This window comes from Triticum urartu, chromosome 3, assembly GCF_003073215.2.
Source record: "Triticum urartu cultivar G1812 chromosome 3, Tu2.1, whole genome shotgun sequence".
Taxonomy (NCBI): Eukaryota; Viridiplantae; Streptophyta; class Magnoliopsida; order Poales; family Poaceae; genus Triticum; species Triticum urartu.
In genome coordinates, this window is record NC_053024.1 from 730052943 (window position 1) to 730079189 (window position 26247).

At 46.5% G+C, this 26247-nt stretch overlaps 2 protein-coding genes across 5 annotated transcripts; one reads left to right on the forward strand and one right to left on the reverse strand.

Annotated features, from left to right (window-relative positions):
- The first annotated feature begins 10078 nt into the window (after positions 1-10078).
- Positions 10079-26239, forward strand: LOC125546273 (ABC transporter D family member 1-like). 4 transcript variants are annotated; one of them, XM_048710487.1, is made up of 37 exons: positions 10079-10247; positions 11512-11725; positions 11817-12099; positions 12311-12535; positions 13036-13233; positions 13435-13889; positions 14286-14424; positions 14502-14580; positions 15258-15496; positions 15634-15938; positions 16033-16144; positions 16220-16384; positions 16464-16563; positions 16649-16757; positions 17023-17113; positions 17263-17387; positions 17471-17620; positions 17714-17786; positions 18061-18241; positions 18325-18483; positions 19150-19296; positions 19383-19589; positions 19871-20016; positions 20114-20166; positions 20248-20338; positions 21080-21157; positions 22909-23205; positions 23315-23482; positions 24012-24179; positions 24270-24350; positions 24468-24534; positions 24750-24847; positions 25200-25272; positions 25361-25431; positions 25526-25575; positions 25675-25787; positions 25896-26239. In XM_048710487.1, the coding sequence occupies exons 2-37, from the start codon at positions 11664-11666 to the stop codon at positions 25949-25951; spliced, it is 5214 nt and encodes a 1737-aa protein (XP_048566444.1). In that variant the 5' UTR covers positions 10079-10247; positions 11512-11663; the 3' UTR covers positions 25952-26239. The 4 variants fall into 4 exon arrangements, with proteins under 4 accessions (XP_048566444.1, XP_048566441.1, XP_048566442.1 ...); XM_048710484.1 differs by lacking the exons at positions 21080-21157; positions 22909-23205; positions 23315-23482; ... (7 more) ...; positions 25675-25787; positions 25896-26239 and adding an exon at positions 20549-21008 and having other exon boundaries at positions 10081-10247; positions 20248-20326; XM_048710485.1 differs by lacking the exons at positions 21080-21157; positions 22909-23205; positions 23315-23482; ... (7 more) ...; positions 25675-25787; positions 25896-26239 and adding an exon at positions 20549-21008 and having other exon boundaries at positions 10081-10247; positions 11548-11725; positions 20248-20326.
- Positions 21327-22208, reverse strand: LOC125546277 (protein COFACTOR ASSEMBLY OF COMPLEX C SUBUNIT B CCB3, chloroplastic). The gene is made up of 2 exons (XM_048710490.1): positions 22034-22208; positions 21327-21932 (listed from the first exon to the last, which is right to left on the reverse strand). Exons 1-2 carry the CDS (start codon positions 22145-22147, stop codon positions 21447-21449), a joined length of 600 nt encoding a protein of 199 aa, XP_048566447.1. The 5' UTR covers positions 22148-22208; the 3' UTR covers positions 21327-21446.
- Positions 26240-26247: the final 8 nt, after the last annotated feature.

The following is a 26247-nucleotide window of genomic DNA, read 5'->3' on the forward strand; positions in this document are numbered from 1 at the left end:
CCCTTCTTGCCCTTGCCCTTCTTGAAACTAGTGGTTTCACTAACCATCAACAATTGATGCTCCTTCTTGATTTCTACTTTTGCGGTGTCAAACATCGCGAATATTTCAAGAATCATCATATCTATCCCTGATATGTTATAGTTCATCATGAAGCTCTAGCAGCTTGGTGGCAATGACTTTGGAAAAACATCACTATCTTATCTGGAAGATCAACTCCCACTCGATTCAAGTGATTGTTGTACTCAGACAATCTGAGCACAAGCTCAACGATTGAGCTTTTCTCCCTTAGTTTGCAGGCTAAGAAAATCGTCGGAGGTCTTATACCTCTTGACGTGGGCACGAGCCTGAAATCCCAATTTCAGCCCTCGAAACATCTCATATGTTCCGCGACGTTTCGAAAATGTCTTCGGTGCCTCAATTCTAAACCATTTAACATTACCGAACTATCATGTAGTCATCAAAACGTGTATGTCAGATGTTCGTAACATCCACAGACCATGTTCAAGGTCCAGCACACCGAGCGGTGCATTAAGGACATAAGCCTTCTACTGTCCGCATAATTGCTACTGTCAACTTTCAACTATATTTTCTCTAGGAACATATCTAAACAGTGGAACTAAAGTGCGAGCTTACGACATAATTTGCAAAGATCTTTTGACTATGTTCAGGATAATTAAGTTCATCTTATAAACTCCCACTCAGATAGACATCCCTCTAGTCATCTAAGTGATTACATGATCCGAGACAACTAGGCCGTGTCCGATCATCACGTGAGACGGACTAGTCATCATCGGTGAACATCTTCATGTTGATCGTATCTACCATACGACTCATGCTCGACCTTTCGGTCTCTTGTGTTCCGAGGCCATGTCTGTACATGCTAGGCTCGTCAAGTCAACCTAAGTGTTTTGCATGTGTTCCGAGGCCATGTCTGTACATGCTAGGCTTGTCAACACCCGTTGTATTCGAACGTAAGAATCTATCACACCCGATCATCACGTGGTGCTTCGAAACGACGAACTTTCGCAACGGTGCACAGTTAGGGGGAACACTTTCTTGAAATTTTAATGAGGGATCATCTTATTTACTACCGTCGTTCTAAGCAAATAAGATGTATAAACATGATAAACATCACATGCAATCAAATAGTGACATGATATGGCCAATATCATATTGCTCCTTTTGATCTCCATCTTCGGGGCTCCATGATCATCATTGTCACCGGCATGACACCATGATCTCCATCATCATGATCTTCATTATCGTGTCTTCATGAAGTTGTCTCGCCAACTATTACTTCTACTACTACAGCTAACGGTTAGCAATAAAGTAAAGTAATTACATGACGTTTATGTAGACACGCAGGTCATAAATAAATTAAGACAACTCCTATGGCTCCTGCCGGTTGTCATACTCATCGACATGCAAGTCGTGATTCCTATTACAAGAACATGATCATCTCATACATCACATATATCATTCATCACATCCTTTGGCCATATCACATCACATAGCATACCCTGCAAAAACAAGGTAGACGTCCTCTAATTGTTGTTTGCATGTTTTACGTGGCTGCTATGGGTTTCTAGCAAGAACGTTTCTTACCTACGCAAAAACCACAACGTGATATGCCAATTGCTATTTACCCTTCATAAGGACCCTTTTCATCGAATCCGATCCGACTAAAGTGGGAGAGACAGACACCCGCTAGCCACCTTATGCAACTAGTGCATGTCAGTCGGTGGAACCAGTCTCACGTAAGAGTACGTGTAAGGTCGGTCCGGGCCGCTTCATCCCACAATGCCGCCGAATCAAGATAAGACTAGTAACGGCAAGATAATTGACAATATCGACGCCCACAACTACTTTGTGTTCTACTCGTGCATAGAATCTATGCAATAGACCTAGCTTATGATGCCACTGTTGGGGAACGTAGCAGAAATTCAAAATTTTCCTACGTGTCACCAAGATCTATCTATGGAGAAACTAGCAACGAGGGGAAGGAGAGTGCATCTACATACCCTTGTAGATCGCTAAGCGGAAGCGTTCAAGAGAACGGGTTGAAGGAGTCGTACTCGTCGTGATCCAAATCACCGGAGATCCTAGTGCCGAACAGACGGCACCTCCGCGTTCAACACACGTACAGCCCGGTGACGTCTCCCATGCCTTGATCCAGCAAGGAGAGAGGGAGAGGTTGAGGAAGACTCCATCCAGCAGCAGCACAACGGCCGGCGTGGTGGTGGTGGAGGAGCGTGGTACTCCAGCAGGGCTTCGCCAAGCACCGCAAGAGAGAGAGGGAGAAGGGTAGGGCTGCGCCAGAAGGAGAGGAACTCGTGTGTCTTGGGCAGCCCAAACCTCAAGTATATATAGGGGAAGGGGAGGGGCTGCGCCCCCACCTAGGGTTCCCTCCCTAGGGGTGGCGGCAGCCCCAGATCCCATCTGGGTGGCGGCCAGGTGGAGGGGGGGGGGGAGGGAGGCGCACCAGGTATGGGCCCTAAGGCCCATCTGCACTTAGGGTTTGCCCCCCTTCCTCCCCTTAGGCGCCTTGGGCCCTTGTGGGGGGGTGCACCAGCCCACCTAGGGCTGGTCCCCTCCCACACTTGGCCCATGCAGCCCTCCGGGGCTTGTGGCCCCACTTGATGGACCCCCGGGACTCTCCCGGTGGTCCCGGTACATTACCGATAAAACCCGAAACTTTTTCGGTGACCAAAACAGGACTTCCCATATATAAATCTTTACCTCCGGACCATTCCGGAACTCCTCGTGACGTCCGGGATCTCATCTGGGACTCCGAACAACATTCGGTAACCACGTATATCTTTTCCTTATAACCCTAGCGTCATCGAACCTTAAGTGTGTAGACCCTACGGGTTCGGGAGACATGTAGACATGACCGAGATGACTCTCCGGTCAATAACCAACAGCGGGATCTGGATACCCATGCTGGCTCCCACATGCTCCACGACGATCTCATCGGATGAACCACGATGTCGAGGATTCGATCAATCCCGTATGCAATTCCCTTTGTCTAGCGGTATTGTACTTGCCCGAGATTCGATCGTCGGTATCCCGATACCTTGTTCAATCTCGTTATCGGCAAGTCTCTTTACTCGTTCCGTAACACATCATCCCATGATCAACTCCTTGATCACATTGTGCACATTATGATCATGTCCTACCGAGTGGGCCCAGAGATACCTCTCCGTCACACGGAGTGACAAATCCCAGTCTCGATTTGTGCCAACCCAACAGACACTTTCGAAGATACCTGTAGTGTACCTTTATAGCCACCCAGTTACGTTGTGACGTTTGGCACACCCAAAGTATTCCTACGGTATCCGGGAGTTGCACAATCTCATGGTCTAAGGAAATGATACTTGACATTATAAAAGCTTTAGCATACGAACTACACGATCTTGTGCTATGCTTAGGATTGGGTCTTTTCCATCACATCATTCTCCTAATGATGTGATCCCGTTATCAACGACATCCAATGTCCATGGTCAGGAAACCGTAACCATCTATTGATCAACGAGCTAGTCAACTAGAGGCTTACTAGGGACATGATGTTGTCTATGTATCCACACATGTATCTGTGTTTCCTATCAATACAATTCTAGCATGGATAATAAACGATTATCATGAACAAGGAAATATAATAATAACTAATTTATTATTGCCTCTAGGGCATATTTCCAACAATGCCGGCATCATGCCAGCGTCGGCATACAATGCCGGCTTCAAAAAATATCACCACAATTCATGCTGACGCACTCGCCAGCCGGGCGGCATACATGCCAGCACACAAAAAAGGGTGAGACTTGAGTTCGACCACGCCATCGCGGCTCCCGTGGTCATGCTGGCACACCTGCCGGCATACAAAAAAGATGGCCCTCGCCGCCATAGATCACTCGTCGTCGAACTTGAGCATGTCGGCCTGCATCTTCTCGAACCATGGCCTCTTCCTTGGCGACGCGGTGTTGAGATCCACCTTTATGATCTCCACCCCGGTCATCATGCTCGCGAGAGCCACTTCTTTCGCCTTGGTCTTGACGTTGGCCGCCTCGATCTCTAGCATCTTGGCTTGCTTCTCCGCCTCGAGCTCGAACATCTTGGCTTGCTTCTCGACGTCAAGATCAAGCCTCCTCCTTTGGATCTCCATGAAAGCATCCATTTGCTTCGCCTTGAAACGCCGGCGCTCCTCCTCCCTTGAGTCCTTCTTATTCATCATGCCGTCCACGCTTGCGATCAAGGCGTTGGTGGCCGCATCTCGCTTGTCCTCCTTCTAGGAGTTGGTCTTCCCCCGCGGCCGTGCCGGCTCGCCCTCCCCAACATCCTCCACGGCTTTTCTTTCCCCCACGTGCGTTGAGTGCGGCATATTTGCGCCTTGAACTTCTCCTCGTCCTTGATGACCTGATAACAATGGGAGAGGTTGAAGCACTTGCCATTGTGTTGAACCTTGAATGCCTCCAAAGCTTGAAATGCCTACAAAATGTTTCCATACAAGCATATGGGCAAGTGATATGCAAATGAACACGTAAAGGATGATCTTAATGACACAAAAGAGGACGGCTTGCTTGCTATCATACCATGTCTTGCATGCCGATGCCGCTCACGGGGCGGGCCTTGAAGCTCTCAAGAGTGGCGCAAAACTTGTTGCACTCTTGTTGGATCACCCTCCACCGCTTGGAAATGGAGACCCACCCGCGCGTGCTCACAAATTGGTAAGGTGGAAACTTCTTGCGCTCATGAAACTCTCGGTGCACACGAGTCCAAAAGGTTGAATGCTTTTGGTCGGCGCCCGTCTTTGGGTCTTGTCCAATGTCTCGTCAACACTCGCAAAGAAGTTTGTCCTCGGCAGCTGTGTACGCCTTCGTGCGCTTGCTCTTGCGCTTCGGCTTAGACTGGCGGCTTGGTTGGCGAACTCGTCCTCGAACAAAGGCTCCACTTCGATGTCGCACTCGTCCTCTTCCTCTAGCCCATAGTCGTCCGAGAACTCGTGGTCGAGGGGGGAGCCGTCCAGGTCGATGCCGACCTGATCACGCATGAAGGCCGCCTGATCGGGATCATAGCCAGCGGCCGGCATGAACTCCCCGCGGCCGTCCTGGCTTTGTGTCTCGTCGGGATCGTAGCCAGCGCCCGATGCACCAGCCTCGAAGATAAGGTTCTGCATGTAGTCCTCGTCGGCGGCGGACGGCATTTCCTCGAACAGGTTACGGGCGTCCGGGAGCCCGCCCGCCGGCGTCTCCCGTGCACGTTTCCTCGTGCCGCCGGATGATGAGCCACCGACCACCGCGGTGGCGTTGAGGTCGATGGGCGCGGGCGCGAGCGTGGAAGGCGCGATCACGTTCACGTCGGGCGAGCACTCCCCGGAGAGGCGGGAGGCCTGCGGGTAGACGTGGAAGCTGGGGATCGGGTTGCAAGCTGATGCGCGGGGTGAGTCGGGCAGCACCATCCGAGGAAACGCCGGCGAGCCGGTGCTGGCCGCGGCGACGGCGGCTTGGACGAGGCTGTGCTGGCTAGGGTTTACCCCTAGCATGTAGAGCGCCTCCCTCGTTGTCGCCGCGATGCGGGCGTTGGTGAACTCCTGCTGCGCGGCGGCGACGGCGACGGCCTCATCCCTCGCGTCTGCGGCGTGCCTCCGGCCCTTCCTCTTGGCCGACTCCCTTACCCGTTGTTCGGGCGTCAGCGCCTTCTTCGGCTTGGTCACGGCGGCGGTCTTGCGCGGGGCACGAGGCTTGCCTTTCCCGGAGGGGGCGATGGCGCCGTACGAGGCGAGGCCGGCGGCGGCGTTGAGGTCGAGGTCGATGGCGTCGTCCATGGCTGGTTGGGGGGCGGGAGTGCGCGCGCGGGGGGGAGTGTTTTTGGGAAAAATGAAGGAAAGTGGTGATGGCTGCCACCGACCGGCGGGCCCGGGGAGAGGAGTAGACGCGTACGCGCGTCTGTCTCGTGTCCGCGACGACGCAAATCCGGTTTAAAATTGGGTCGGGAATGGATCGCCTGTGGATGAAAAACGGACGCGCGTCCGTTTGGGTCGGCGCGTTGGCCGTCACTTTTGTCCGTACCGACGCAAACGGATGCGAACGGTCGAAATGGATCACCCCATTGAAGTTGCTCTTATCTCGGTGCCCACACGCTCTTGGATATGTTGCAATAAAGAAGAGAGCACGCCGCCACGTGCCGTGTTTTATACCATGAAGAAAACACACACTTGGTAGTTGGTACAGAAGACGGCGACGCGCTGTACGCGTTTTCGTTACCGGGGTGACGTCCTGAAAAACACAAACAGTTCGCGTGCCAGCCAGACTGCAGGCACGGCTCTCGGTGTCGTATCCGCATCGGCTTCTCCTCATGTCACCAGCCAAAAGGCTGCCGGGGCTCCAACAACACAACTGAGATTGAGAGGTGACCGTGGATCATTTGAATCAAATATCCGTATTCCAGAAACTCATTCGGAATCTTATCGCCAGTAGCATTTTTCTCGGAATAGAGGCCTGGGAAAACTCCAGATAAAGGTACATGAGCTAATTTAAGCAATTCTAGCCTTTATATGCCAATTACCCAGTGTAATAGCCTAAGAAGCGGTCGGTTTTTTAGTGTGATTAGACTTAAAAATTATTAAGCATTAGTATTGTTCATAGACCTACCTACCATTGTTTCATTGTATGTCGCAAATTGACCATCTTGTAGCACATAGCCATTGACTTGTTTTCCTCGACTAACATGTTATCCGCATCCATTCGGAATCAAGAAAACTTCCGATATGTATCCACATTTAAGTAACATCCGTTCCGAATTTGTAACCGATAGCATTTGTTTTTAGTTTTGAAAATATGAAAAATGAAAGTGAGGAATTATAAGTGCATCTAGTGCCTCTTAGTGATTTTGGTGTATTGAAGACTTATAGGTTAAGGGACTAATGCGTTTGTGAGTGTACACAGATCTATAAGTCTATGAGGAGTTTGATATTTACAGAGAAAGGCGACTCTTAAAAATGAATGTCTTCAACTGAAGACTTTGGATTTCTGAAAACTTTCTGAAGACTTTGAATGTGAAGAAATTGATGTGACCATAAAGACTTGATAATCATGCGAGGAATATGAAGTATGAAGACTTTTGTTTTCGTAGTTTCATTTTTTTCTTGAGTCATAGGAAACACCGTACTGTTAAAAAGGGTCGAGGAAAAACTAAGGAAAAGTTTTCAAGTGATGCTCATCTCAAAATCCTACATCTACCAATCTCTTCGAGTGAAGCCATTGAAAATCTGATACAGCTCAGTCAATTTCTTTAATGGCAGAGACGAAGTTCTTCTGGTCTTGAAGAAATTTGTTCTGACTGAGGAGTTAGGAATTCGCCAATGCGGATTGCCTACAAGTGAGGAACATGACAGCCCTGAGGAATTTGAAGCTCAAATTTCCGACCGTTGTTGTGTTATGCGCCAGCTGACTCAAAATATCTTATCCACCTAACGGTCATATCATTGAAGGACATTTATGCTTATCATGTCGGGTTGTTCCCTAAGCTATAAATAGCTGCCCCCCTATAACCACTAGCTGGTTGGCGGCTCCACGAGAAACTGACACTTATCATTGAGAGCATCCCATCCTCCAAAGATTTTGAGCGAAAATCATCTAGTGAGAAAAACCCAAACCCAAACACCTACAAACCCAAAGTGATTGAGCATCACTGAAGAGATTGTTCCTGTGTGGAACCGACGCTTGTTACCTTTGAGGACTGTGCATCCTCCAGACGGTTAGACGTCATGGTCTAGAGCATCCAAGAGAAAATTGTGGATCGCCGAGTGACCGAGTCTGTGAAGGTTTGGAAGTCACCTGAAGACTTACCACGAGTGATTGGACGGGGTCTGTGTGACCTTAGTTCAAGAAGAATACGATGAGGACTGTGTGTCCTCATGCCGAGTGACCGAATCATTGTCTTCACCGAGCTAACTGGTTCTATTTCCTCAGCCCTTTCATTTCCTCATTACTGTGTTGTGAGCTTATTCATATCTGTTTGAAGGCTTTGACTGAAGACTTTCTCAATTTCCTCAGTTCAATTTCTTGAGTCTGTTTATCTTCACCCTGTTGTATCCTGTGACGCTTTTTGTACTATGTGTTTGTTTTCATTTCATCATGATGTCCATGCTCATGTTATGTCATGTCTGCATCTGAGTACTTATTCCGCTGCAAGTAGTTTTTCGCTTAGGAATTTCCTCACCCTAAAATTCCTTGGTGAAGAATTCATAAAAATTGCCTATTCACCCCCCTCTAGTCAACTTAACGTACTTTTAGGGATAGTAGTAGGCGGAGGTCCGTGTATTTTAAGTAACTGTGTGTGCTGCATATTTTACTGTGTGCTGAATTTTTATGTTGAATGATGAAATTTTGTAGAAAAGAAAGACAAGCTTAAAGGGTACATAACCCTACAGCCACCATGACGATAGAGTTACACAATGCACCGCCATTTTTTTAACACTGAGCAACGATATTGTTTTTGGCCTAGGGGAGGGGGGCGGGAGGGTTTTACAACCTACCGTCGGGATCGATGATGATAGGGTTGCACGATCTACTGTTAAATATTTTCACCCGGAGCAATAATGCCTTTATAGGGTTTTGGAGGCGTTATACCCCATCACCGGACGCGATGACGGTAGGATATAACTACCTACCGGCCCTCATATTGGGTGGTAGTCTATTTATCCATATCAGCAACCACCGACCGGCGTCTGCCTCTACCGTTAATCTTACCGCCAGGGACCCCGATAGTAGGCAGTTATACCCTATCGTCATCGCCCATGGCGGTATGAAAAGAGTCGGATCACAAAAAATTTGCAAGTAGGGTATGATCTTGCTTAAGTTAAGAGGCCTTGTCTTTAACTAACTAGGATTAGGTCAAAGACGGACATTGCAAGGGGTTCTGGAACAAGATGAGTCGCCGCCGCCTCCTCTTCCACAAAAAGCTAGGGTTTCTGCCTCCCGCCGACGTCGCCGCAGGTCCGCCTCCTCTCCGGTGGCCCTAGGGCCATGGGGGCGCGGTGGATCTCGACAAGGGCTAGCGGGAGGGCTTCGTTTTTAGTCATTTTTTCCAGTTTTGCTAGGTTTTGTGTCCTGCTCAGGAAGACGAGACGGAGGTGGCTTCCTGAAGATGGAACAAAGGTCTCCCCGCCTAGCCCATGTACCAGCGGTGCGTCTAGCACTGTTGGTGGGCGTGTGTCTCCGGTGGATCTATCTTTTGTGGATTTGCTCGGATCTCGTAGTTGTCCGTCTACGTTCGTGTGTCTTTGGATTGGATCCTTATGGTCTACATTATTCTTCATCTGCGGCGGTTGCTATTCTGGTCTGGTGCGCTGGTCCTACGGGGCCTTGACACGACAACTTCCCGACTGTTTATTATAACAAGTTGTGTCTGACTCCAGCGATGGAGGGGCGACGACGGTGGCGCGCCTTCGGCTCGCTTCAGTGCTTGTAGTCGCCACTAGGTGGTCTACAGATCTGGATGTAATTTCTATTATTTCTGATATTCGTTGTATTGCCATGATTGAAGATGATCGGAAAAAATATGTTGCTTATATATAATTAAAAAAAAGTTGAAACAGTGATTTCGGCCACGCGTGGTAGCAGAGGAGCAATGGCACCGCACGCGAAAAGGCTGGGAAACAAACTGGACATGTCCCTGCACTATTCCGTATTTAAACTCATCCTAACCAGAAACCGACCCGAAAAAACAAGAGTTGGTTCGTTGGTGACAGCCGGACCGATGCAACGGGTACGGCTCCCGATGTCATCTCTATCGGTCCTTCCTCCAATCATCCAGCTCTCGTGTGACGGACGCGCCCAAGGCCGGCGGGGCTCCACGCGGGCCGTCGATCGCCCGCTGCTGGCCCGATCCCGGCCGTTGACCACACGCGGCGCACGCACGCACGCCCCCTGATTAACAGGAATGAATATTTAAACAGGAGTAATCCATCACGCAACTTCCTGGGCTCGTGACCAGACCGAGGAAGGGAGACCGCGACCGCCCCGATTTGTTGTCCACACCGCACACCACCCCCCCCCCCCCCCCCCCCCCCCCCCCCCCTCGCCGTCGCCGTCCTTTATTTATCCCTCGGCTCGATTCCATCTCCACTAGCCGCTCCTCGTCGCCGCCCGCCCGCCGCGCCCTCCCTCCCCGTCCCCGCGCGCGCGGCGATCCCGCCGATCGGGGGGAGCCGGCTGCCGCCGGTCCCGCCCGCCCGCCGAGGCGCCCAGGTCAGTCGCCGCTCTCCCCTGTCTCCGCCACCGGACTGGGTCTGCCCGCCCCGGCGCCGCCGGGTTCGATCACTTCGGGTAGGTAGGTCGCGTGTGCTCTCGGGGGTCTCGCCCGCTCGCCCGCGCTTGCGTACGCTGCTTTGCTTGCCCGCTTCCTCGATTGCTTCTCCTCCGCGCGCGCCTGGCCTCGCACCCTCATGCTAACAGCGGGGCGGCGCGGGTTCGGGCGCCATTGCTCCGCTCCCAGTAACCGCCACACGCGATGGATGGACTGTACCACTGCTAATTCCCGTCGAGAACTCTGGTGCGCGCGTCAGTCGCTCACTCCACTAGCTACTTCATTTACCTGCTTACCCCGTGGTAATACTTGAGTGCGGCCGAGCTCACTTAATGGCGACTCTGCTCACTGCTCAGATCCAAGTAGCAGCGGATTTCATGACCCCGGTGGTCCAGTGTCCTGTTGTAGTGGTATGAAGTCAGTTTGGTGGGATATACGCATACGGGAGTTTGGTGGGAGGGAGGGAGCCTCCGTGCCATTGCTCCTCTGCTGCCCTGCTTCCTCTGCCCCGACAGCTACGGATCCGTCAACTGTTGTGTGAAGAAGGGCAGATTTGGAGGTTGGGCGAGCTGCAAGTGGAGTGGACCTGTCTACTGCCGTTGACCACCGGTTGGTTTGTTCGTGGGGCTTGTGATGGTAACTGCGGCATTGTATTGGCTGCTGCTGACAAGTGAGGAGCAGGGGAATTTGCAGGGTGCTCAATTGCCATAATGGGGCTGTGTAGTGGGTTTGTAGAGTTCAGTTTAAGCGTGGACCTAGCTACTCTCACTGACCACCGGTTTAAGCGTGGACCTAGTAACTGCAGACCATTGTAGTGTTGGTTGTTAACAAGTAGTTAAGGAGCAGGGGAACTTGCAGGGTGCTCAGTGTTCTGCAATGGGGCTGTGCAGTGGGTTATGGAGTTAAGGTTGGGTAGTCGCCTGAGGGCAGGGGAATGAGAATGTAGAATTGCAGCTCCACGGCAAAATTCTTCATGATTGAGGGCAGGGCATAGAGCTCACATTACCCTGTTGCTTGGTGATGTAGGCAGAATGCACTTGTTTCACTCCCAAAATTCGATTGCGTGCGTCTTGTGCTTGATGCATTGTGGTGTGGTTGGCTAGTCTTACAGGCTTTTTTTTTTATCTTCTTTGTTCTTAGCTTTCTTCACATTTTCTTAACAGCCATGTTTGCAATGAATAATAGTTATCTGCTGAATATTCGCAGGTTCTAATTGGACATATTGCTGCTGTATTGTGACAGGCGGCGCCCTTGCTTGGTGACATTTGTGTTTTGTTGATCGTCAAGGCTTCCTTACTGCTCAGCCCTCTGTTTTTGCTTGCTGTCTATATCTCCTTGGGGAGGGCAATCTAGCAACAATGTCATCGCTTCAGTTATTGCAACTTACGGAGCATGGGCGAAACCTTTTTTCTTCTAGAAGGTGTGCTGATCACAACACATTTTTTATATATAATTTGGTTAATCAGTTGCTAGTTCTTACCTTATGCTTCTTCCTTTGAAACCACGTTCAGGAGGACGCTTGCAGTTGTTTCTGGCGCACTACTTGCTGGTGGTACTTTAGCATATGCGCAGTCAGGTCGACGGAGGAAACATCGGGAAGAAAATCATTCTAATGATGGAAATGCACATACCAGGAGTAAAGAGGGCATTAGTCAAAATGGTGTTGATGGTAAAGTGGTAAAGACAAGGAAAAAGAAAAATTTATTGAAATCCTTACATTTCCTGGCTGCCATTTTACTTAAGAAGATTGGCCCAAGTGGAACAAATTACCTTCTTGGCTTGATGTTAACAGCAGTAAGTGCTACAAATCTCCCATTCTGCCTGTTTCATTTGTTTGACATACCAATAGTGCTTTTTTGAGTATCAGAATTTGTATGGTCCATATGTGTTAGTTTAATTTCTTGTGGTATCTTACTGGGTTGCTGACTTTGTTGCTGGCTATTTGTGATAAGTTGTACCTGGGTTCAGTCATGTGGAACCTTTTTAACCGACGGACTTTCCGCAGGTGTTACGTACAGCCATTGGTCACAGATTAGCAAAAGTTCAAGGGTATTTGTTCAAATCCGCGTTTCTTCGGCGTGTTCCGGCCTTCACACGCCTAATCATTGAAAATCTTCTATTATGCTTTCTTCAGTCCACGGTATATCAGACCTCAAAGTACTTGACAGGATCCTTAAGCTTGCGCTTCAAGAAAATTTTGACGGATCTCATCCATGCTGATTACTTTGAGGTAGGTATATTGGATTATGAAGTTGAAATATCCTTTCTGTTTCACACCTTCACATGTTTTTTCACTCTTCAGTTCCCAGTTATGTACTGAAAGTCTGAGATGAACTGATATACAGTTGGTAGACTTTGCGGAGCATTATTTGTGAATTATTATTAGGTCCAAGAATTGCATCCAACAACTTGTGCTACACACAACAGCTGAAAGAACACAAATATTTTTATGGCCATGATACCTGGTCATGCAAAAATAATGTAGTGTTGAAGTATTCTGAGGCTATCTATCTCAACTCACTTAATCCATAGAGTTAAGTGAAGCCAGTTCTTTTTGCTGCAATGCACATTAAGTGTTCTGTGTACTTATCACAGCTGTTCATTACCTCTTATCCTAGAGATTATCATGTGAAATTCAGAGTTGATAGTTTGGTCGATTGCCAAACTTTTCCTGCTTTGAACCACATATTCACTGCAACTCCTCATGGATTTTTTCCTACTTTTGTCCAGAATATGGTTTACTACAAGATCTCACATGTAGATCATCGGATTTCAAACCCAGAGCAAAGGATTGCTAGTGATATTCCTAAGTTCTGCGCAGGACTAAGTGACCTTGTACAAGATGATCTGATTGCAGTTGCAGATGGGTTAATATACATCTGGCGCATCTGTTCTTATGCAAGTCCGAAATATGTTCTCTGGATTCTGGTAAAAATATTTCTACATATACTGTTAACCTTATTGATTTGTAGTATGATATGGAAATTCTTATGGTCAGTCAAAGACAAACGCTCCTCTATTCGGAGGACACTATGCTGCCTTAATGTTTGTGTATACTGTAATAATATTATGATAACTAGTTTGCTGCTTAATTAATTAGATACAATGTTAATAAGTAATTGCTTTCAGGCATATGTACTTGGTGCTGGTGGCACAATTAGAAAATTTTCCCCTTCTTTTGGGAAGTTGAAAGCCATGGAACAACAACTAGAAGGGGAATATCGCCAGGTTCATTCACGACTGAGAACTCATGCTGAGAGCGTGGCATTTTATGGTGGTGAGAACAGAGAAGAATCGCACATTATGCAGCGGTTCCAGGCTCTTGTGCGGCACGTGAATGTTGTTCTTCATGAGAACTGGTGGTTTGGCATGATTCAGGATTTTCTTCTGAAGTATCTTGGTGCCACAGTGGGAGTTATCTTGATTGTCGAACCTTTCTTTGCGGGAGATCTTAAACCTGATACATCTACTTTAGGACGGGCAGAGATGTTGAGTAATCTTCGTTATCACACAAGTGTGATAATATCATTATTCCAGTCCCTTGGCACCCTTTCTACCAGTTCAAGACGTTTAAATCTTCTCAGGTAAATGCACCATCCTTTACACTCTTGTGAGAAATGCTTGAGATACCTATATGTCAAGTAGACATTTGTATATTCAATTTTTTTATCAAATTGATTGCCGTAAATTGCCGTAGTTCCATAGTTGCTAAACATATAATGTTTGCATGTACATATTAAATTTTGGCTTCTAAGAATTACATTGGTATTGTGTTTACATTTCTCAACACTGTTATGCCCGAAATACTTTTAGGACCTCTGGTACATTTTATTACTTTTAAACTATGTAACTTGAGAGCTGTGTTCTGTTGAGTTATATTTAAGTTCCACCCAGCTATGATTGCTTCATGCATTTCTAGTATACATAAGTTCTGGTTTTTTTGTCTCTTATGCTGATAAACTCTGCGCTCCGATTGACAGTGGCTATGCAGACCGTATTCATGAGTTACTGGATGTTTCACGTGAGCTATCTGGGGTTCGTGACAGATCAATGAGCCGAAATTCTTCTGCCAAAAATTATATTAGTGAGGCAAACTATATAGAATTTTCAGGTGTTAAGGTAATTATGATGGTGGGAGTATTATGCTCATTATTTTATCTGTTCGATACCAAGATATAAATAGAAGTTCGTTACAGGTGGTGACACCCTCTGGGAATGTCTTGGTTGATGATTTAACTCTCCGGGTGGAGTCGGGTTCTAATCTTTTGATCACTGGTAAGCTGTAACCTCTCTATCAAATATTTGCTCCCCTAGATCTGGTTCTAAGTCATGGCTGCAATGAAATTGAATCGATTGAATGTTTACACCTTCATTGCTAGAAGAAATGACGGTAATTTGATTGTTGCTTCTTCCATACACGGTATACATAAACCTCCTTTGTGCATTTGATAGTTGTGGGTTTAAAGTAGGATTTGTCAACTTCTGTTGATATTTCCTCATTACCATTAGTCAATCTATTCCCCTCATACAGGTTGGTGTTAGTTAGAAGCTGGTTATAGATCTTTGCCTAAAATCACCTCTCTTTCACTTGGGAAAAACTCTTAAAACCAGTGCTTTGACCCTAGATGCTTGGTCTTGATTTGTGGAGGGGTCACAGTTTAAATTGATCTTCTTTGTGGTCTGGTTAATTTTCCGGTTGTCAACCTTAGACAGATCATTTTAAATGTTTTGTTGGCTTAGACGTCATTTATTGGCCAGCCTTATCTTGAGAACTGCCTCAAAGTTTGTGTGCTTGAACTTGGTAGGGTGATGTCTCAAGCTCTTGATATTTAATTATTTATGTGTATGCCTGATGCTATATTTATGTCTTCCCTGTCTTTTCTGCCACTTTTACATGAAAATTGCAGGCATGGGAAATTAATATTTCTATGTGTCTGTGATGTTTATTTCAGGTCCCAACGGTAGTGGAAAAAGCTCTCTTTTCCGTGTTCTTGGGGGTCTGTGGCCACTTGTATCTGGCCACATTGTCAAACCTGGTGTTGGTTCTAATCTTAACAAGGAAATCTTTTATGTCCCCCAGCGACCATATACAGCTGTCGGAACACTTCGCGACCAGTTAATCTATCCACTTACAGCAGATCAGGAAACCGAACCACTTAGCTATGGTGGTATGGTGGATCTTCTAAAGAATGTAATTATACTCAAACCAATACGCTGGCCTTGTTCAGCTATACCCCACTCATTTTGTTTGTGTGCTTCTTTCTCCCGAACAAGTATTTAATAAACCTTTCTGGGGATCCTTAGTGTTGTCCTTTTTTTCTTTTGCAGGTTGATCTAGAATACTTGCTAGAACGCTACCCTCTCGACAAGGAAGTTAACTGGGGTGATGAGTTGTCTCTTGGTGAGCAACAGAGATTGGGAATGGCGAGATTGTTCTACCATAAGCCCAAGTTTGCCATCCTGGATGAGTGTACTAGTGCTGTGACGACTGATATGGAAGAACGTTTCTGCAATAGGGTCCGAGCAATGGGCACGTCATGCATAACAATATCTCACCGACCAGCATTAGTTGCTTTTCATGATGTCGTTTTGTCCTTGGATGGTGAAGGAGGGTGGAAAGTTCAAGATAACAGGTTACGTTCATGATTCTTTTCCTTTTTTTCTTTTCTTCTTTTGACCTGTTGTCTCTAGAAGGCTGAACTTTGTGTGATCCTCTTGTTTTTGTAGAAATGGCTCCTTCCTTCCTACTGAATCGGAGTTTGATGCATTGAAGTCATCAGAAACTGACCGCAAATCTGACGCACTTGCTGTTCAAAGGGCTTTTAGTGCTAATACAAAGGTAGTTATGATTTCATAGTCTGTACTGCTACTATTGGTCTTCGTTGTGTCACTCTTTAACACATTCTATTACCAGGAAAATACTTTATCGGGCCCCAAGGAACATTCTTATTCAACACAGGTCATAGCTACTTCCCCCAATATGGAAATAGAATCCACAGAACAGCCACATCTGATCCCACAATTGCAGTGCTCGCCGAGACCTTTGCCTGTTAGAGTTGCTGCAATGTCTAAAATACTGGTACACAATTACATTTCCTAATTGATTAAGGGTTTTTATTAGATAGTTAATTCTAATGATTTTCTTGAATGTTTGGCAGGTTCCTAAAATCGTTGATAAGCAAGGGGCACAATTGCTTGCAGTTGCAGTACTTGTACTATCTCGGACTTGGATATCTGATCGTATAGCTTCACTGAATGGTTGGCTCCTCGTGTGTTTTCCTTTACTACAAGAACTGGAGCTGGCTGGTGTACAATTTTTGTAACAAGTTGCACCTCTTGACAGGGACTAGTGTTAAGTATGTCCTGGAGCAGGACAAGGCAGCCTTCATTCGATTGATCGGGACCAGTGTAATGCAAAGTGCTGCAAATTCAATTGTGGCACCATCACTGAGGTTAATTTGGACTTTTGGTTCCACTATTTTGAAATGCTTGACTGCTTGTCACGACGTTCTCTCTTAGCAAAGCACCCCGCACATTTTTTTAAATATTTACTATCTATTCAAATGTTTCATCTGAAACATTACTTTATGCTACCTCATGTGGTCTTCACCACAAGAATGAAAGTACTACTCATGCTTGCGTGTATTTAACTATTTTTAGAGTGGCAGTTCATTTTTCATAATTGATTACATGACCTGATTGAGTATTTCTTTACAGACACCTTACTTCAAAGATTGCTCTTGGATGGCGAATTCGCATGACCAACCATCTACTTGCATATTATTTGAAAAGAAATGCTTTTTACAAGGTAAATTACCTTAACAAAATGTGTAATTTGCAAGTCATTTGTTCCATTTTGCAGCAGTGTTTTCCCCTTATAACTGTTGCTAGCATTGTTCTGTCATGACAATATTTCTGTTTGAATAAAAGCTGAGCAGTTTGACCTTTCTTTTCCAGGTATTTAACATGACAGGCATGGAGATTGATGCAGACCAAAGAATAACACGTGATGTGGAGAAGTTGACGAATGATCTTGCTGGCTTAGTTACTGGAATGGTGAAACCATCAGTTGACATTCTTTGGTGAGTTCTTTGTGGCCTCATGTGTTGCTCCGGTGTTCTTTGGTTAATCAGGCTTTCATAGTTAAGCTACTGCTATTCTCCAGGTTTACATGGAGAATGAAGCTTTTATCTGGGAGAAGAGGAGTTGCTATTTTGTACGCATACATGTTGCTAGGGCTTGGTTTTCTAAGAGCCGTTTCCCCTGATTTCGGTGATCTTTCAAACCAAGAACAAGAACTTGAAAGTTCTTTCAGGTTAGTGATATAATTTGTTGGGTATTTGTGTATTTGGCTTTCTTATAGCATGATGAACTTCCAGTATTGACCTTCTAATATTTGTTGTTCAAGGTTCATGCACTCAAGACTGCGGACACATGCTGAGTCAATTGCTTTCTTTGGTGGTGGATCAAGGGAAAGAGCTGTGAGTTATTCCTACCACATGAACGCTCCTTCAGATTTATGAATTTTATGTATTGTGATTCTTATGTTCAATTTCCTATTTATTGTGCTAAATAATTATTCTGAATTTCAATTGAAATGCTAAATACTGAATGACTCATGTAATCACAAGCATAACTTATGTTGAAAAAGAAAGGATAAAAATACATTACATGTAGCTTCATCTGCACTTCTGGCACAGGATTTGTTAGTAAAAGTATATGGCCTCACATTGTCATTATTTTCTTATAAATCAGATGGTTGAAGCTAAGTTCGCAACTTTGCTCAACCACTCGAAGATTCTTTTGAGGAAAAGATGGCTTTATGGTATATTTGATGATTTCGTGACGAAGCAGCTGCCTCATAATGTGACATGGGGATTGAGTCTGTTATATGCTTTGGAACACAAGGGGGACCGAGCTTTGACTTCAACACAAGGTTGGTAAATCTTGAAACCGACCCATTTTATCGATATTATTTTGCATACAGTTTTACAATATGTTCTCATTTTGAAATTGCAGGAGAGTTAGCACATGCCCTGCGGTTCTTGGCATCTGTAGTGTCGCAAAGTTTCATAGCTTTTGGTGACATTCTCGAGTTGCATAAGAAATTCCTTGAACTTTCTGGTGGTGTCAATAGGATCTTTGAACTCGAGGAGCTTCTAAAGGCATCTCAAAGCAGTAAGTTTCAATTCACTGCAAACTCTAGTGCCTCATATGCTTGAGTCAGAAACCTATGTCATTTGAATATAAAATGATATTGCATATCAGCAGCATAACTCCTATTTTGGTCAACCATTGTGCAACCTGCCACAAGCTCTTGAACTGAAATTATGAACACTAACCGCCCATATGATAAAATTTTATGTGAGCATGTTCAGTCTAGTATCATAAGAGTCAACCTTCTTATTTTGCAACTTTGTCCAACTATGTAATGTCATCACTGTAATTTTTGATACAAAAAATTCTTGAGTGGAGGAAAAATTGAAAATCACTGTGTACTGGAATTTCTCTGGACAATGCAAAAAACTGTCAGTTTTAGTTGGCAAATCTGGGCATCTGGCTACTCAATATTCTTTAGTGCAACATCTGCTGTTCTGTAAAACTATTAACTGTCCATAACTGGTTAAGAGGTACCACCATTACTGATTGTAGAAACCTTGGTAGTAATCATATGATATTGTTGACCACCTTGACCACAGCTGGAAATTAGTTCATCAAATTTGTAAGATGCTGAATTGTTTTGTTCATAATCAGTTGATGATGTTATCGAAGTTAAAAGGTTTTAGCCTTTTGGCATCTTGATGCTATGAATTGTACCTGGATATGACACTGTTGTTTTTCTAGATGCTGTCATGCCCTCAAATGTTATCAGTGTGCCATCTGAAGAAACTATTTCCTTCCGTAATGTGGATATTGTGACCCCATCGCAAAAGCTACTGGCTAGCCAATTGTCTTGTGATGTGTCTCAAGGAAAAAGCCTTCTTGTCACTGGTATGTGATCTGACCGCTTCTGCTTGGCTTTATTTAGCACCATGCCAACATTGTTTCTCTAATATATGTAATTATTTCTTCTGAAGGTCCAAACGGCAGTGGCAAGAGTTCCATTTTTAGGGTGCTCCAAAGTTTGTGGCCTGTAGCTTCCGGAAGGCTCACCGTGCCATCTGAAGGGATATTTCACGTTCCTCAGCGCCCATATACTTGCCTTGGAACCTTGAGAGATCAGATCATATATCCTCTCTCACGTGAGGAGGCAGAGTTGAAGATGCTTACATTGTCCAAAACAAGTAAGTGTTACCTAACTCTGCAAAGGCAAACATCTAGCTGTCGACTTCAGCCTCTGTATTCAACGTGCGAAACACACATTTATAAAAACCTTGTGTACTAAAATTCGAAGGAATGCACCAATATAACGCGTTTCTTAGATGAAGCTTTAATTCAAAGTGGTCTGTGCTAGTTGATGGTATTTTAAAAGAAGTTTTAATATGTTGACCTTACCCTGTATTGTTATGAGCAAAGGTTTATATTGATTTGTAGTGACATGACACCATAAACCTTGGCGATGTAGGTGACAGGTCTAGATCGCTGGACGATCACCTGAGGACAATTCTAGAGAATGTTCGCTTGGTCTATCTTCTCGAAAGAGAAGGTTGGGATGCTACTCCCAATTGGGAAGACATTTTGTCCTTGGGAGAACAGCAGAGGCTAGGCATGGTCAGTGGTTATATGCTCACAGTTTGTTTCAAGCTATCTCTGTACCTTTATGCGAACCAAACGGCGTATTAACTTGAAATGACTGTTATCTTTCCAGGCCCGCCTGTTCTTTCACTCTCCTAAGTTTGGCATCCTTGACGAGTGCACCAAGTACGTGTTGTATCACGCTATATTTTGTACTCCCATTTCGTTTGTCAATCTCTACTAAAAAATCTTGTATGCTCACCGCAGTGCTACGAGTGTCGATGTCGAGGAGCATTTGTACAGGCTAGCAACTGACATGGGTATAACTGTGGTCACTTCCTCCCAAGTAAGTACTTTATTCATCAATTTATCCTCCCGAGCCTCTGCAAGTTAACACAAGCACCGCTGGGTATCGGATCTGATTTCCTTGTCCCACGGGATTTCGTTTCGAGCTCCCTTGTTTTGGCCCCTCGTGGTCGCGTCTTTCTAAATGTGAAACTCTGTGTGTGTGTGTGTGTGTGTGTGTGTGTGTGTGTGATGCTGAAGCCTTCTCTCATCTTTTTCACAGAGGCCTGCTCTCATACCCTTCCATTCGTTGGAACTGAAACTCATCGACGGCGAAGGGAAGTGGGAGCTGTGTTCAATCAACCAATAGTCACTGCCTGTCGCCCTAATTTTTGACCGGCTTTAGCTACTCTCAGCTGTATACTGACTTACAGTACAAATAGTCATTAGCTGCTGCTTCAACAAACAGAGGCTGCCTGTAGAAGCCAGGGAGGCATGCAGCACCCAATTGGAGATAGATCAGAACAATATACATACATGGGTTGTAGGAGGGAAATGTTTTTTTTCTTCTTTCCAAGGAGGATAGTATGGTATATAATCTTGTTCTCATACAGAATACACAGCGAGATGACATTTGCCGCCGAAATCAGATGGTGGTGGGTGTAACGATTATTTGTATAAACACGGGCGCGAAGCGTGCCCCCTTGTAAATGGCAACTAGTTCAAATCCATCTTCCTGATGATGCCTTTGTCTTGCACTGTGCTTTTAGTTCTGCGTCGACCGAGTCGCCTTCTGATTAGGGATCTCTTCTGTTTGGGGTGTTGCCACATCGATTTTGTGATGAGTTCATACCTAAAGCAAATTCGGAATGGTTTCACAATTCATCGTTTAGTACTGTCAAATTGTTGCAACCTGTGCATCTTTCTCCTTTGGCAGCGAAAAGCTTCATTGCCGGAAAGGCAGATAGTATAGTTGAGTATGAATATGGACTTGGTTTCCACGTCTGGACTCGACTTGTATCTTCTGTTTGCAATGGGAGAAAAAATTCGGGATCGTCGCGGGAGCTGAACTGTTTCTTGACAAATTTTGGCAAAATTTCGAATGTCAAAAACTCATGCACACCCATGATAATAAGCTCATATATTACACTCAGAAAATAAGAAGCATGCTGAAGAAGATACTACGAGGGAGAGACTTGCTGGGAGAGGAGGACGAGGAGGCCCTGGGGCCCGACGAGGATCTCGCTGAGGAAGCTGACGAGGCCGAACCAGACGACCGGCGTGACGTCGACGCCGCCCAGCGGCGGGATGACCCGGCGGGTGGCGGCGAGGATGGGCTCCGTGGGCGCGTAGGCCACCACGTAGGGGAACTTGGTGACCGGCAGCCTCGGGTACCACGACATGACGATCCGCGCCACGAACAGGAACCCCACCGCCGACAGCGCCGGCCCCGCCACCCCGATCACCACCTTCGCCGTCGCCGGGTCCAGCTCCCCCAGCACCACCGCCGCCCTGTACAGCGATTGCTCGTACGCCGCCGGAGAGGTCGCGGCGTGGCACGGCAGGGCGGCGGCGCTGCTGCTCACCGCCGCTGCCGCCAGGGGTAGGACATGGCCGTGGGCTCCTCTGGCCGGCTCGCTCCCTTCCGGCCGCCGTGTCTCGAGGTTCTGATTGATTGGAAAGAAATGAAAAAGAAGCAGCGTGTGAGAGACGATGGATGGAGCTCGCTCTCCATGAACAGTAAGCAACCAAGAACCAGCCGTCCGACCTTGCTGCCGCGGCCGCCGGCGCCGGCGACGACGCAGCCCCGCCCCCGCGCCGTTGAGGGCCCTCCCCTCGCCGGAGATAGCAACACCGACGGCTTGAGCATGGAGGCCTCCATGAGAGGCAGAGAAAAACAGAGGAGAGGAGGGAAGCAGCAACAGCGGCTCGTGGCCGTGGCCTTTTCCTGCTCTCCGAGGATAAGGCAGAAAAAAAAAGGAAAAACTAGACGAAGAGGAAGGGCCGGGAACTCTTCTTGGGCTCATTCTACCGGGTCTCCAGTGGACGACGGCCCGGTCCGAGCCCAGCGTGGCACCAAAAAAACCCTACCTAAGGCCCAGCAGACCGAACCGAACTATTCCTCCCCCCTTCCCCTCCTCCACGGCAGCTTCTCCTCCTCCTCCTCGCCGGCGGCTCCCTCCACCAGCCCCGGCCCCGCCGCCGCGATGCTCCGGCTCCGCTCCTCCGCCCGCCTGCTCCGCAAGGTGAGTCCGCCGCTCGCCCGCTTGTATTTAGTCGCCCTGCTGCCTGCCTCACGGTTTCTGGGATGGATTGCGTCAATTGCAGCTGTGCGAAGCGTCCCGGCCGCTGGTGCGCGGCGAGGTCCAAAGAGTGCCGCCGCCGCTGCCGACGATGACGCGGCGGCTCTCCGGCGCAGCCTCCGCCGCGCGCTCGACCTCGCTCCTGCACCCGCTGCCGGGGCTCGACCTCCCGCCCTGCCTCCCCGACCAGCTCGCCCGCCTCCCCACCCGCATCACCACGCTCCCCAACGGCGTCCGCGTCGCCTCCGAGGACGTCCCGGTACCACCCACCTCCCCCATCTCCCCCTCCTGATGAGCCCATATGGTGCTCCGCTGACGCCTCCGTGCGGTGGTTTGTCAGGGTCCCACGGCGTGCGTGGGGGTGTTCGTGGCGTCCGGCTCGATCCACGAGTCGCCCGAGTCCACCGGCGCGACGCACCTGCTGGAGAAGCTGGCGTTCAAGGACACGGCGCACCGGAGCCACATGCAGATCGTGCAGGAGGTGGAGGCCACGGGGGGCAACGTCGGCGCCTCCGCCTCCAGGGAGCAGATGGTCTACAGCTACGACACGCTCAAGGCCTACATTCCGCAGGCCGTCGAGGTGCTCCTCGACAGCGTCCGCAACCCGCTCTTCGTCCAGGACGAAGTCGACCGGCAGGTGCGGAATGTCATCGATGCATTACAGTCTTTCTCTCTCACACACAACTTATGGGTGGGTATCTTGTTTGTTGTGCGCTGATTATGGTGGTTGATTTGTTGCTTGTCAGCTGGCCCTTACTCGAGAGGAGGTCCATGCGGTGCAGAAGAACCCGGAGAAGTTTCTTCAGGAAGTACTTAACCTTGTTGGATACGAGGGGGCGATCGCGAACCCGCTGATAGCTCCTGAGGAGGCTCTTGGGATCATCAATGCCGATATTATTCGGAAGTTCTATCATGTACTGCTTCTGACATTTGAGTTTTGCATTCCTCCTGAACATGGCTTGCTGCTTGGCAGCTTGCCTTTACATAATTTTTGGTAGGGTGACCATTTACATAGAGTGAACACATCTCAAAAGCATTACATGATATCAGCATGCTGGTCACCGTGGAGCATCCTTGCACACTTTGGTCGTTTTGCTCCCTATACTTTAAGTTTTCCGTGGATGTAGTTGCGACAGATTCTAGATATTAACAATTTATTCTGTTGGCAGCGCTAAAATATAGAAGTAGTTCTATTTAACCGCATAATATACTAGAATTGATTTGTATGTGGCTGATCCAGTGCCAGCAACTATGAGAGATGTTAAATTGTGATCAGGATTGTTCTAGTCTTACAACTTTATTTTCAATCCATGGATCATGATTGTTTGTAGGAGCAACAGTTTCAGCTATGCTGTTCTCACCATATGGTTGTTTTAATATTCTCTACAATGCAATGAATATGTTTTATTCAAAAAACATGAAGCGTTGCTATTTCTATAACAGGAAAATTTCACTGCTGATCGTGTGGTTCTAGCAGCGTCAGGTGTTGATCATCAACAATTGTTAGATGTTGCAGAACCTTTGTTGTCTGATTGGCACAAGGGGTCCCCTATGGAAACACCAAAGTCTACGTATACAGGTGGTGACTTCAGACACAAAGCAGAATCAGATGTAATATTCTTTCTAATCAAGTATTCCATTTTGAGTTTTGAGACTTCCTTATGTTCTAGCTTGAAATTTTACTCATCTCTTTGCCTGCAGATGACACATGTTGCGTTGGCTTTTGAAGTGCCAGGCGGCTGGCTTAAAGAGAGAGATGCTACAATTATGACCGTCATACAGGTATAGCTAAGGGTTGGTATTTGATAGTAATGATCTGGTCTAGATTGACATCCGCATCTTCACATTCTAATTGTTAATTCCTGAATGTTCATGCGCAACAACAATAATATTTTGAAGACCTTAATGGGTGGTGGCGGCTCATTCTCCTCTGGTGGTCCTGGAAAAGGGATGCATTCGCGGCTTTGTAAGTCACGAACACACTGCATTTGTTCATCTCTAGTATGGTTGCCATGGTGTAAACTAACTTTATGTGGTTGTTTCAGTTACTGTTTTTTACATTTCAGAATAGTTCTGCTGGCTGAACTGTCTAGTTTATTTTTTGAAGTTTTAATTATTTCTTGTTTCAAAGGGGGTGAATGCTTTGTGGAAAAGGCTAAGTTCACTGTTGTTTCTTTGCAGACCTGAGAGTCTTAACTAAATATCACGACGTCCAATCATTTTCAGCATTCAGTAATGTATATGATAGCACTGGCCTCTTTGGTATCTATTTGACAACGGTGAGTTTATCCTTCAACGTCATTTTATGGGCTTTTGAATGCATCAGGACCTTTCGTACATCTACTGACTTTCTGCTGGTGATGTTGGCAAAACAAGCATTAGAATGAAGAAAAAACACAAATGTGAATTGATATATAAATGTTTGAACATATGATATTTCTGACAAAGTCTACTTGTTTTTTATTTCTCATAGCAAAACTATGCTACCTATACGTGTGCCATTTTATAACGTTCAACTCTAGCATGAAACATAATTATTTGAATTTTAATATTGTAATGTCACCGGCCTCTTGGATTTTCATTCTCTATTGGAGTTTTAATATGATTTCTTGTCCATTTTTAATACTCCAGCCACCAGATTTTGTTGCAAAGGCTGTTGATGTCGCTGTGCAGGAATTGATTGCTATTGCAACGCCTGGACAAGGTACGAGCCATTCCCTATTTGGTAAATCTGTCTGAGGTTTCACTGAAGCTGCATGTTCTAAAATATGATTTAATTTGCATGCATTTAGTGACGGAGGTTGAGCTGACACGTGCGAAAAACTCGACGATTTCATCTGTGCTAATGAATCTTGAGTCAAGGGTATGTTTGGAGCCACACACCATTCTTTGTTGCTTGTCAGTTATCACGTATATTTAAAAGGATTTGATATCCATCTGTTGACTTTGCACTGCAGGTAATTGTTGCAGAAGATATAGGGAGGCAGCTTTTGACTTATGGTAGCAGGTAAGTCCATATCTTCATCGGTTCGAACCATATTTCACAAGCCTGTCTCATAGAAGAAACTCATCGATCCTGTTTTTTTGTTTGTTTGCATCACAACAGGAAGCCTATCGATCATTTTCTTCAGTGCATGGAGGAACTGACCCTAGATGACATTACAGCGTTTGCTAAGATGTTGTTATCTTCCCAACCTACAATGGCTAGCTATGGAGATGGTATGCTCCTTGATTTCCCTCTAGGTTTCAAAAATGCAGCTGATAATTCAAAATTTATACACAGCTTATGAATTAATGTGAATTCCTTTCCCTTGCTTTCTTCCGCAGTCGATAAAGTTCCGCCGTATGAATTTGTCAGCAAGCGGTTCCAACGGTTCCGATAGCACCCTAACACCATGATCCCTGGTGAAGACGAAGACACAGAGCTCTGTTCCAGTTCTCCCTAATATTTGGCTTGTGCTCGGAAATTTTCCCTGTTTTACTCGTGTGTGGACGAGGTTAGTTTTGTAGTGGCTTAGGTCAAACAGCGCATGCTGATGAAATGTCTCGGGTGGATCTCGTTGCCATGTTCAATGTTCAGTACGTGTGGTGTGAGTTTCATGACAATGAGATATATCAATGGTGACTCTTAACGGCCTCAAATAAGAATTACTGGTTATAATTGTGAATAATCTCTGTA

Coding starts and splice junctions, on each gene's coding strand:
- LOC125546273 (XM_048710487.1), top strand. CDS start 11,664: ATGTCATCGCTTCAGTTATTGCAACTTACGGAGCATGGGCGAAACCTT. Junction 17,114..17,262: donor AAAGAAATGCTTTTTACAAG/GTAAATTACCTT, acceptor TTTCTTTTCCAG/GTATTTAACATGACAGGCAT. Junction 18,242..18,324: donor AGCTTTGACTTCAACACAAG/GTTGGTAAATCT, acceptor TTGAAATTGCAG/GAGAGTTAGCACATGCCCTG.
- LOC125546277 (XM_048710490.1), bottom strand. CDS start 22,147: ATGGAGGCCTCCATGCTCAAGCCGTCGGTGTTGCTATCTCCGGCGAGG. Junction 21,933..22,033: donor CCGGCGGCCGCGGCAGCAAG/GTCGGACGGCTG, acceptor CCAATCAATCAG/AACCTCGAGACACGGCGGCC.